We start from the raw sequence: 12,748 nt of genomic DNA, 5'->3' as shown, positions 1-12,748 counted from the left end.
CAATTTCCGGCCATGTCAGGGATAGATTCTGGTTTTATTTGTTATCTACTCGTCGATACGAGCATTTTGATATATAATACGTAATTTTTGGAGATCGTATGATTTTGTTAAAGTTTTTACCGTTTTCGATTCTCTCAATTTTCGATCTGTGAGGATCCGACTGTGCAATCGACTTGTACCTTTGACATAATGATCGTAGTAGTATTCCAGAGACTATGGGTGGTCTCGGATGAAGTTCCGCCTCGATTGGCGTTACTTTCAGGGTTTTAGTTCAAATAGGGGTTTCAAACTTTAATCACTTTGTGATTCGTGGATTGAATCGAGACCGTATGTGTTTAGGTATTTGTCAGACTTGTGTTGAGCATATTGCGGTATTTGTGCTTGTCTTGGTTAGCATGTGAAGATGCAGCAGGATTCAGAGGTGAGTAAATCTCACAATATTCGTTATGAATAAGTTACCATATTGTCTTGGAGTTATTGTTTAACTGTGACTATAGTTGGTATTAGTGGCATTTCTGAGTGGATGACTACATATATATATATTTACGTGAAATATATATGTATTGGTGCAATTGTTGTGATATGGGCAACATATGACGTATTGAGTTCATTATCGTTTGGAAATAGTGAAATTGAGTATTGAGTTGTGATCATAGAATTTCATTTGTTGAGATACCATGGGTCTAGTATGACTATCTTAACTTGTGATTTAAGATATGGTAGCTTGTGTAGGAATATCTGTGTAATGATCGGTGAGATCAATGTGATGAATCCTTGTGATGATTGTTGTGTAAAGCTTGTGTAGGAATATCTGTGTAATGATCGGTGAAATCAGTGTGATGAATCATTGTGATGATTGTTGTGTAAAGCTTATGTAGGAATATCTGTGTAATGATAGGTGAAATCAATGTGATGAATTCCTTCTGATGATTTTTTGTGTAAAGCTTGTGTAGGAATATCTGTGTAATGATTTGGTGAAATCAGTGTGATGATCTTTGTGATGATTTCTATGTGATCGAAGAATGTGAAAATATCTGAGTGATGACCCGTGAAATCTGTGTGATGATCAATGTGATGATTTCTATGATTTGAATTGTTTGTTTTAATGTAACCTCTGAACTAAAACTATACGCAGGGGTTACTATGAATTGATTTACCTTTGTTTGAATTAGGATTGCCTTGCTTTCTTCTTGTTTTACCATTGAGGGTTTGAATGATTTGAGGGACCATAGTGGTGACGAGTGTTCCCTGTGGGGAGGATAAGAAAGTGATTTCATTGTTTTCACCTTTGATGTCACGTTGATGACAAAAGCTTCCGGTAAGGAGGAAAGGAGTGTGATTTTGTAATTCGCCGTAGTGCAATAAAATGGTTCCAAACATTACTTGAGGAGATTTTGTTTGACAGGAAATTGTGTAATTGGAAGCTAGGTTGAGAATCTGAGCATGTGGTTTTAGTCACGAGTTGACTTACATAAGCATGATATGGAAGGTTATGAAATTGAGGGTTGTAGTTGTGAGCTGTGCTTATTGTTGTTTAGGTTGAGGTGACTTAAGAATGTGTTTCTGCTTTGTGGTCTTTGAGTTTACTCATACAAGCTTTCGTAAGCTTACCCGGTTTGTTGTGCAGCAAACCGGTACATTATTCGATGGTGTATGGGTTAATCCTGCAGGTCAGGGAAATCGTGGCTGAAGTTGAGAAGTTGGATTGACAGTTTTACGGTAGGAGGCCAATTTTGTGACTTTACCGTTGTTAAGACTTCCGCTTTGTAGTAAGCTCTGAGGAGCGTTTACTTATTATTTTGTTGTGGCAATTTAATTCGTAAACTTGTGTAATATATGACTCTGCGGAGTGAGTATATTTTGACATAGTGGGTTCAGGGCATCAATATGTACTTGGTTTAAAAGGGAAAAGTTTTTTAGGTATTTTGTATTGATGGTTGAATCATCACACATGTATAATTATGAGATTATATATTGATTTTTAATGTTATATAAAAAATGGGGCGTGACAGGTTCATTAATCATTGTAATTGGGGCTTTGAAAAGTTTTATGTTGTTTTGTGTTTATTAAAGTGCAATAATCTGTGAATGATAGAAAGTGGAGTGTTTTTTTGATGGTCTATTAGGGGGAAATAGACAGATTACTGCCCCCCCCCCCCAATAATGTCTTGACTATGGTTCATTAATAATTGTAATTGGGGCTTTGAAAAGTTTTCTGTTGTTTTGTGTTTATTAAAGTGCAATAATCTATCAATGATAGAAAGTAGTGATTTTTTTGGTGGTCTATTAGGGGGAAATAGACAAATTATTGCCCTCCAATAATGTCTTTATTGGGGGTCAGTAATGTTAGGATGTTTGATTATAAAATGATAATTTTGGTTTTGTTTTGCGCGGAGAACAAAAGATCAGCAGCAATTGTGGACCTTTTATGCTTCATTTCATGGAGAGCATAATAAAGGGGGAGGAACCATGCAAGGAAGCTGGGGACAGCATGAGGAAAAGAATGCTAGAGAGAATCATGACCCTTGATGGAGCTTGGAGAAAGTGAAGATTGAAGTCATGAACATGATATCTAATGTACTGTAAAGTAGGATCTTCATTTTGAAAGTAGGAATTTAACCTAGGGATTCCAAAAATAGGGATTGTAAATTCTCGTATTAGACTTATTTTCAAATTATGGTGAAATGACATGATTTAGATTATATGAAATACTTCTGTTGCCTTCAAACACTATGCCAAAAAGGCCTTCAGACGACAGAACTGTTCTGTCGTCTGAACGAACCAAAATGTGTCGTCTAGTACGGTGTCGTGTCTTGGGGGTATCAGATGACAGAAGTGTTCTGTCGTCTGATTTTTCAGACGACTAAAAGTCATGTGTTGTCTGATGAGTTTTGCATTTTGGGAACATTGTGATTTGTCATACAACAACAATTAAATGTTGTGCCAATTGACTTTAAACGACAATTATCTGTGGTCGTAAAGCGCATCAGAGGACAATTAAGTGCCGTTCTAGGGTAGGTTTATATGACATTTAAGTGTTGTGTGAAAGCTTTTGAAATTATACGTATGTGATGTTGGGAAATGGTTTAGACAATAGATATCATATTTTTTCTGTTATGTCAGTCTCATTACAACGACAATTTACTGTTGTTTGAGGTTATTTAAGACGACAAATATTTGTGATCTGAATATAAAAAAGACCACTAATAGTACATGTTTTATATTGTCTGTGATCAAGGCAAACCACACTTATTTGTTGTTATTATATGCTTCAGCCAACAATTCCATCTAACTTATGTTATTGTTTTGCCATTTAGACTACAATTTTTTGTCGTCCCAAAGCCGAAAAGACAATAGATTTCTAATTGGTTTTTGTGTTGCTTTTGTGCAGCTGCAACCACACATTAGTGTGCTTTTGTTGTAGCTTGCAATTTGAGATAACACATAGTAGTAGTCCTTTGTTACAATTGGTATGCATGCATTTTGGAAATTAAAATTGCCCATTCATGAAACCATAAAATCCACATCCAAAATCATTCATTGCAATTCCCATTAATCCACCATTGTCTCATGTACACAAACCTAATCATCAGCATCAGTTCTAAATGGCCCATATCTACTAATCTGGGCAGCCAGCAAAATATATGCATGCAATACTGCAAGCTAATAAACCAGAAGCAATACACAATCTGAGCAACCAACTAAACAACATAGCAAAATAGCTAGCAGTACTGCAATCAAAATCTGGCCTATATATCAACTATGCATGTCCAAAAGCTGATGCTACATATCTCCAACTACTAGTTAACCTACACACTAGTTATCTTTGAACTTAAGAACATACTTTGCCCACTCTGCCCAGACAACATCAGCATTCTCCATTGTGTAATAGTGATTTATATTTCTTTCCCACTGCAATGACAACGATCAGAATGAGGTATCAGGAGCAATCAAAAGTTTGACCTTAGGGTTCAGGAGATGCCAAGCCAGTTTATATATATATATATATATATATATATATATATATATATATATATATATATATATATATATATAAACTGAGAATATACCTGCTTAAGTTGTAAAAAACCTCTGCTTTCCCTAGCTTCCTTGATCGATTAATGAATCCTCCTTTACAGCAAAAAAGAATCCATCACTGCAATAGAATAAATGGAGAGTGAGAGAAATAGAGTGAAAACATACAAGAAAAACATTGTTTAATCCATTCCCATACTCGTTTTATCCCTTGTTTTCTTTTAACTTTACATGTTTTGGCTAATAAATCTTAAAGCTTTGAGCCAACAGGAGCCAAGCTGATTTCAGCTCCAGAATCCATAGCCAAAAAAAGCAAACTTGAACAAAAGCAATCCCACTATGAGACAAACTTGACCCAAAGCTAAAAAAAAAAAAAAAAAAAAACTTGTAGCTATAATATTTCTGTTTAAGGAATGACTAAACAATAATCTAAATTTTGCAATCTAATCATGAAATCTAGCAGCAAACCCAAAGAAAAGAACAGGGAAGGGAGAGAAGATCGAAGTGAAGGGTACACTGATGGTCTAAAACTTTACAAAACTAAGTCATGCTTATTCATCAATGTCTCTGTACAGTTTAGTAATTAATTCTAATTACCAAGGCTTGCTTTATTCCCTCAAAACATAATTTACTGCTCCATGAATTACCAACACCATCACCATTACAGTAAATTAAGTTATGTATAACAGAGATCTAAGATATGCCAAAGTTATGATTAGTTCATGCTTTAGGTCTTTTGTTGACATGAAAGGCATGTTCTAGATTTAAGAGAGTAATAATATCATTAGGAGAACATATATGAAATTGAGAAAGAATTTGGCATCAGTGAACACTCCCAAATCCACCAGGCTGAGATTACCTGCAATCTACATGTTCTACTTCCCATAGAGCTCCGTATTGCCTCGCCACAATCTCAATCAAAAACAAAATCCCTCAATGCACATTCACAAGCAGATAAACACAAAAATTCTACCAAACTTTTATAAGCAAAACAATGCCTTGCCTCAACTCGAAACACCATACAAAAGGATACGATGTGCACAGAAAAAAGGGAAATGGGTCAAAAGAAACAAAAAAAAAAAAAAGATTGCAACTTTATACTTATTTCTACATTCTAATAAGACATAAGTATTGAATTTTTCATACAGCCATGATGAAATCAATCGTTAGACCGAAACAAAACCTAAAATTCTATTAAATAAGACATAAGAAATGGTCTGCCAGTAGTGTTCACAGGAAGAGTTCAATACATGCCTGAATACGTTCTGTGGTTCTGCTATTTTCCAATCTCTTGGCATAGTCACACAACCTCCACACTCCGTCATTAGTTGAATCCTAGAGGTGTCAGAAGGCCAGAACAATTAGAATGAAACTCTATCTTTCCTCAAAGATAATGCATCATGAAGTATATAAATCATTTGTCAAAAGTACATGTATCATGTGGTCAGTAGTACTATAATACCTGCTTGCCTTCTATTATGTTAATCTTAGTTTCCTGAGACAAAAAGAAAAAAAAATTCAGATTTCGAATTCATATATGTGAATCTACTTGTAGGAGAACAAGAAAGATATATAAATAAATAAGATAAAACAAAATAAAATCAGTTACCAGAGTCAGCACTGCATGTTGAACTTTTCTAAAATCTGTGCTGATGGAATCTGTTTTTCCTTGTAGTTCAATAACCTGCAAATGTCTTGAAAAAGTTAAACTTAACAAAACCAGAACAATAAGAAGAAGAAGAAGAAGAAGAAGAAGAAGAAGAAGAAGAAGAAAAATTTAAGTAGCTCATTAGTATCTGACAGGGCCCACCTCCTGTTGTGTCCTAACAGTAGTTTCAATACTCTCAGCTAAATTACAGTCCACACCATCCAAGTTTGAAGATAATTGTCGCCTGGTGATCTGAAAACAAGCAAAATATCAACAGAGTAGAAACTTGTTTATGCACTTATATTTGAGGTAAATGTGTCTATCAATTTGAAGGAATTTACCAAATTTCCTCAAGGACAACAGACACTGAAATTGCATTATTTTATTGACAAACAAAATTAAACTGCATCAATTAGAATCAATGACCAAAGTTAACAGAATATCAAGCACCATATATACGGTGCTCTTTAATGGTAGTTGATTAAGCCATCATCTAATCCAACATGATCTAATAAAGAAGTTTCAGTTGTCCCCATTTCCAAAGTACACATAAGATGAGAAAAGGAAAACTTACTGAAATCGATGAAAAGACACCGTCAATCTGTTTAGAAAAAGACTTGCCAGCATCAGCTAAGCTACGTCTTGTTGCAAACATCATATCAGGAAGTTTCCACCCCTGAAAACACACATGTAGAGTAAGAAATTTTGACAGTACAGAAGAGAAGGAAAAAATATTATAAATATTTAGTCATCCAATCCTTTATTGTCCTGAATCATAATGAATTAATGAGTTTATCAAGCCAAGGTGGTTATTATTTGCTGAAACCAATCATAAGTACAGAATTGACAAGCTATAAATACATAATTTTAGGCAAGAAGCCCTAGGTACAGAGATAATGACCAAGCCAACACTTTAAATTGCATTTCTTAATCATTGACATGCTCCTCAAATTAGAAATAATTCATGTACTCTAAACCTATATATATATATATATATATATATATATATATATATATATATAATAAACTTCCAATGTATGAATAAGATGGAATGCTTTGTAACGTGGCCAGGAAACATAAAACATCACATGAGACTTCTTGTTCTATTTTTTTGATATGAACAAAAAAGAAAAGAGAAAGAAACTAATGTAAAAGTTTCAAAGACCCTAATAAGGGCAGAAGGGTAACTTGGACTATGGAAATTACAATATCAATATTACAATGTGAACGTATATTTGTCTCTTTATTTCCCCAACAATAAACCACAGAAATCATGCATGTCTGTACTGTTTATCATATCGCACAAAACAAACCTCTTACCTTCCACCAAAAGTAGCCATATCCTGCCACTACTGCAACAATAATTATACCATATCTGCTAGCACCTGCACTAACAAAAAATAAAGAGTCAAAGAGTACCCATAAACTACTAGACATTTAAACCATGAAACACAAATCATATAATCAATAGCCCAGAAATCTTAGAAAGGCAAGAGAAGAAAACTAAAACCTGTTTGACTCCCAGTCACAATTGTAATTGGTCCATTTGACAAATATGACTGCAGCTCCTGCCGTATTTTGTTCATCTGTACAATTTGAAATGTCCAGTCTCATTACACCATCCTCAAGAATGTTAATGTCCATGAACTTTCAAATGAATTCACATTGATTCTGACTAAGAACAATTGATTTAGAATTCCTCCATGTGCGTAGAAAGAAAACCTTATTCTAATACTCAACTACATCTCAAACAAATTTTCAAAATAAGTATTACATAAACCGCAAAAGTAACCTGAGCCATCAAAGCATCCAAGAGTAAGAGAGTAAGAACGGTACCAGGAACAACATGGCACAGATTATCCAAGGCATACGATAGATTAGAGCTGTGAAACACTTCCCTGCTGCCGATTTTGAACGGTCCAAATGTATAGGATTCCAAAGCCATCTGGTTCATTTTGCACCAAAAAAACCCAAATCAAAATAGATTAAATTTAGAAACAACAACAATGAGAACAAGGAAAAGTTGGAATAGGAACTACCTTGGTGGAGGCCTGGAGAAGATAAGGCCTGGAGAATCCCTCCTTGACTTGACGATAACGTCGTTTGGACCGCGACGCAAAGCTTGGAAGCACGTCAATGGCGGCTTTGAGTTCTTTGCTGAGATTGAAAACGGCTGACAAGTGATGGGAGACGATCTTTTCCTTACTGCAACAGTCACCCAGCAGATTGAAAACACTAGAAAGGAGAGAGATCCAAAATTAAAAGGAGGGGAGAAAATCAGTTAATCAGTAACATTACCTTTGTTAAAAACTTAAAATTACCATCAAGATCAAAATATCAAATGAAAATCGTCAAATCAAACCCATTTCAACTTTACCCATTCAAAAACTAATTTCCCATCATAATTTCCCAACAAGATCAAATGGAAATCAAAGTAGCGAACCCAATTTTACAGATTAGAAATTTAGAATTCAGAAACTCAGAAGAGAAGAAGAGGAGGAGCAGAGCTCGGAGAGGGAGAGAGAGATAGTGAGATACCTGGAGCCTGGAGGCGAAACTCAGAGACTGCAGAGGCGGACTGGCGGAGACTGGTTGTTGGTTGTAGCCTTGCAGGTTGCTGTGTTCTGTGTTCCATCTTCCGTGTTCGGGTCGGGACTCGGGAGTGCTCCAATTCTCCAACCGAGTTCGGCGATGGGGCTTGAATCCTACCCAGTCAGGGCTGAATCCGCCCCTGCTCTGTGATTTAGTTCTTGGGAAGTGAAAGACTTGTGCTGATGGACAGGTCCCTATCCCTAAATAGAAGAAAAACCTAATCGAAATCAAACCCTAAAATCAAAACTAAGAAGAAGAGGGAGAGATTAAGAAGAAGAATCGAGAGAGCAAGAAGACGAAGGAGAGGGTGAGAATCGAGATATGAGAGAGCTGAGTGAGGATGAGAGAGGCTGGTTTTTAAGGTTTTCAGTTTCGCGAGGTCTAGGTCGAGCTGAGAGAGCAGATCGAGTGAGAAGGACAGAAAATGACTTAATTGCGAGGCACAAGTCAAAATAACCTAGAATATTTTAAAACAAGCTCTACACTCGAACGACATTTAAATGTTGTCTGAATGTCACAACATTTTCTAGTCAACTAGAGCTTGGCTATTAGAGAGGGAAAAGTACTTGATCAAATTTTGGATATCCCTCCAAATTTGAGATAGGAAATCATCATCTTTTACAACAACAAAAATGTGTTGTCTGAATGCTGGTCATTTTTCCAAATTGAACTCGTATGGTTTTAGCCTATATTCAGACAACATAAAAAAAAATTATGTCGTCTGAAAAACTCAGACGACACAAAACAATACTTGTGTCGTCTGAAGTGTGTCGTCTGAAGGCCTTTTTGGCATAGTGAAATCATTACAAGTCCTTTCAACAAATTGCTGATAGATTCAATCCACAAAATAATTAGGTTTACTGGGGGTTCATAAAAAGTTTATTGCCCCCCAATAATCTTTATAAAGATGGTTAGAAGTAACTCAGTTGGGTTTTAAATTAGTTTGCAAAAGTATAGTTTGGTTTCAAGTCACAAGATGAACTAATGTCCCCAAATAATCAGGTTTATTGGGGGACAATAGACAGATTATTGCCCCCCAATAAACCACCTGTAAGCAGTCATTGCAAACTCAAACCTGTTCAAAATTTAATCCATTTCTCTAAAAGCAACAAAAATCAAATTAAAAGTTAATATCAATCATCCTAAAAAGAAAAATGGTTCAATTAGCTTGAATATAAACAATTATTGCCTCCCAATAAACCTATTACTGCCCCCCAATAGAAACTGTAAAACCTAACAATCCTTTACATAAACATGTACTACTACTGAACAAGAGGTTCTGTGCAGCTCAACTTGTTATGACTGCCAATTTTGCCTCAACGGCCACAACAAATTAGCTTCTTTTCAACCTCTCCATTAGACTTGAATCGCTTCACCCTAGGCCTCCCAAGTGGCCTCTTTGCAAGGGGAGGTAATATAAAGTCAATAGCAGACTCAAAAGAAGACATCAACATTGGTTATCAGCCGAATAGGAAAACTGTAGCTCTTCTTATACATATCAACACGAAAGTACTTCACAACCAGGAACTGAATACTGAAGCTCAATAACATCACTTGGTAAAAACTGGAACGTACGAAAAATGTCTTCACACAAGTCAGAATAGCGCATACATTGATTCAAAGGAATCATATAACCTTTTCCAGAATAAATGTACCTAGCAACCAAAGGATCAACCATATTCCTGCAAAATAACAAAACAAAACTATTATTGCCCCCCAATAATATAATCAGAACTACCAAAACACATCAGAAGCAGTACCAAATTACTATGAACACAAAGGAAAAGATCACTGGACAACAATTATAGAGACTTCATAACACTTGACAGATTACTAACCCCCAATAAACATATTATTGCCCCCCAATAATGTAGTCAGAACTACCAAAACACTTCAGAAACTGTAACAAATTGCTCTGAACATAAAGGAAAAGATCACTAACCAACAATTATAGAGACTAGATAACAATTAAAACACATTATTGCCCCCCAATAGACAGATTATTGCCCTCAATAATATAGTCAAAACTACAAAAACACTTCACAACCAGCTCAAAGTTAACACGAAGCTGAGATTCACCAAAATTAGTTCAAAGTTAACACAATAATTCAAAAGTAACACAATGTACACAAAAAGACTTAGAAATTCAAATCAAAACTACAAAAACACTTCACAACCAGTTCAAAGTTAACACGGAGCTCAGATTCTCCAAAATAAGTTCGAAATTAACATAGCAATTCATACACAAAAAGACCTAGAAATTCAAATCAAACAGATTAAACCAAGCTAAAATCAAACAATTAGAGATCGATGAAGAAAAGAATCGAACCGCGATGGAGGAACACAAACAAGAGCTCGATCTGGCTCCATGTGATAATCGCAGCAAAACTTCTCTCACTAGAAATAGCAGAGCTCCGATCCTCTCTCTAGAAATCGCACAGCTCCTCTCTTTCTCTAAAATGGTAGAGCTTCTCTTTCAAAAACCGGGGAGCTTCTCTCTCTAGAAATCGCGTCGACCCTCTCTCTCTCTAAAATCAGGGAGCTTCTCTATCTAAATCTCATTCTATTACGATTTTGAAAGCTTGACAGTTATAAAAGGGCAAAACGGTCAGAAATTTTGAAGAAAATAGGCCTGGTTTGATAGAGTTGGGCAATTGGGTTTTAAAAATGTAACTAGTTATTTAAGTGGTCAAACTCTTAGAGTGTTTGGGTAAGTGGGGTTAACCAACCCTAAATTTGGGTAAATGATCATTTCCCCTTATTGCATTGCTTATATCTTCTTCTAATGCAGTGGATAAACACAGGCCAAATTCCTTGCTTTGAAGATGGAGGTCATCATCGACCAAACCGGCATGCTGAGATTTCCAGGGTCATATTTCGAGAACTGGAAAGAATTTCCTGCAGGAAAGATACTTCACCCCAGGTCGGTTTTATTTTTGTTTTTTGTTTTTTTGTTTTGTTTTGTTTTGTTTGACATGAGTTGGGAACTGTCATTGGTTTTTATGGTTTTCTCCTCAATGAAAATTACTTAGAGGATCCAGCTTTCATAGTTTTGATTACTAAATCTGTTTCTTTTCAAAAAGAAAATAGTAATAAGAAGGACTAAATACTGTTTAGTCATTGAGCTTTTGACCATAAAACACTTCAGTCCCTGACCTTCTAATTTCACACGTTTAGTCCCTGTACTTCAAAATTTCAGACCAATAGGTCCTTGCCGTCTAAAAGTCGTGGCGAAATATCTATTATGCCCTCAGTTTTTTTTTTTAATTAATTAATTATTTTATTTTTTTTGGAAAAGGAATTTTTTTTTCCTTTCTTTCTTTCTGTTTATTTTTTTCTGTTTTTTTTTCCTTTCTTTCTTTCTTTAAAAAAAAAAAAGAATAAATAAAATAAAGAAAAAAGAATAAATAAATAAATAAAAAAGAGAAAGGAATAAATTTATTAAAAAAAAAAACAGAGGGCATAATAGACATTTCGCTGCGACTTTTAGACGGCAATGACCTATTGGTCTGAAATTTTAAAGTACAAGGACTAAATGTGTGAAATTAGAAGGTCAGGGACTGAAGTGTTTTATGGTCAAAAGCTAAAGGACTAAACAGTATTTAGTCCTAATAAGAACTAACACCCCAAACGACTTGAAGCACAGCTGCCCCTGTATATAGTCCAACTCAAGAACAAATGATGGAGTATTTCTTTATTTAAAGTGCTCACCAATGCCGAAAACCCCCACTCTATTCCACTTGAATTCACTTCCACCCTCTTGCTGTTAAAAATCCTACTTTGCTTTCCAACTAAAATTTCCTGGATATTTCAGCACACAACAAAACTTGGTTCGTATATCTTTGTTTGTGAATGTGTTTTTGAAACTATATGAACAGTTCTGTTTTTTCTTCAACTTTAAAGTTCTTCATTTAATTTTTATCTTTGTTTTTTTTTTTCCTGAGTTCAAAAATTTATGTTTGTTGTTCAGGAAATAATTGTTATTCGGAAAATTCATCCCTGTCTGCCATCTTTCAAGGCAGAGTTTACTGCATCTGTCCCCTTAACACGAATCAGGGACATTGCTCATCGGAATGATATCCCTCATGACCTTAAGGTATACTTTGCATTGCATTTATTGCATTATTTTAATGCAATAACATACTATGATAAATCCCACAGTCAGTATCATTTTGTGCCATGTAATTTGATAGAAAGAAAAAAAGGATGGGATAGTATCATTTTTCTTATTTCTAATCTAACTAATGATGTTTTAACTATTGAACAAATGTATAAATTCCAGCAAGAAATTAAGAATACAATACAAAACAAACTTCACCGCAATGCTGGTCCTGAAGATCTAGTTGCTACAGAAGCTATGCTTGCAAGAATAACCATGAACCCTGGACAATATAATGAAGCATTTGTGGAGCAGTTCAAGATATTCCATCATGAACTCAAAAGACTTTCAATGCTGGAAGGTTTGGACAATAA

General features: G+C 35.2%; 1 protein-coding gene and 1 pseudogene across 1 annotated transcript; one reads left to right on the top strand and one right to left on the bottom strand.

The window, feature by feature from the left end:
- Positions 1-5,173: 5,173 nt before the first annotated feature.
- Positions 5,174-8,318, bottom strand: LOC133711473 (uncharacterized). The gene is made up of 10 exons (XM_062137590.1): positions 8,222-8,318; positions 7,723-7,918; positions 7,520-7,628; positions 7,194-7,269; positions 7,004-7,068; positions 6,258-6,359; positions 5,846-5,935; positions 5,645-5,719; positions 5,498-5,530; positions 5,174-5,370 (listed from the first exon to the last, which is right to left on the bottom strand). The coding sequence occupies exons 1-10, from the start codon at positions 8,316-8,318 to the stop codon at positions 5,266-5,268; spliced, it is 948 nt and encodes a 315-aa protein (XP_061993574.1). The 3' UTR covers positions 5,174-5,265.
- A 2,290-nt stretch (positions 8,319-10,608) lies between these two features.
- LOC133711472 (phosphoglucan, water dikinase, chloroplastic-like) lies at positions 10,609-12,748 on the top strand (annotated as a pseudogene).

Source organism: Rosa rugosa, chromosome 5 (genome assembly GCF_958449725.1).
Source record: "Rosa rugosa chromosome 5, drRosRugo1.1, whole genome shotgun sequence".
Taxonomy (NCBI): domain Eukaryota; kingdom Viridiplantae; phylum Streptophyta; class Magnoliopsida; order Rosales; family Rosaceae; genus Rosa; species Rosa rugosa.
This window is presented reverse-complemented; position numbering and strand designations above follow the sequence as displayed.

Excerpts from the sequence above, each read along its gene's own strand:
- LOC133711473 (XM_062137590.1), bottom strand. The coding sequence starts at position 8,318 with ATGGAACACAGAACACAGCAACCTGCAAGGCTACAACCAACAACCAGT. Across the intron at positions 7,919-8,221 it reads GTTTCGCCTCCAGGCTCCAG|TGTTTTCAATCTGCTGGGTG; the intron begins GTATCTCACTAT and ends TCTCCTTTCTAG. Across the intron at positions 7,629-7,722 it reads TTCTCCAGGCCTCCACCAAG|ATGGCTTTGGAATCCTATAC; the intron begins GTAGTTCCTATT and ends AAAATGAACCAG.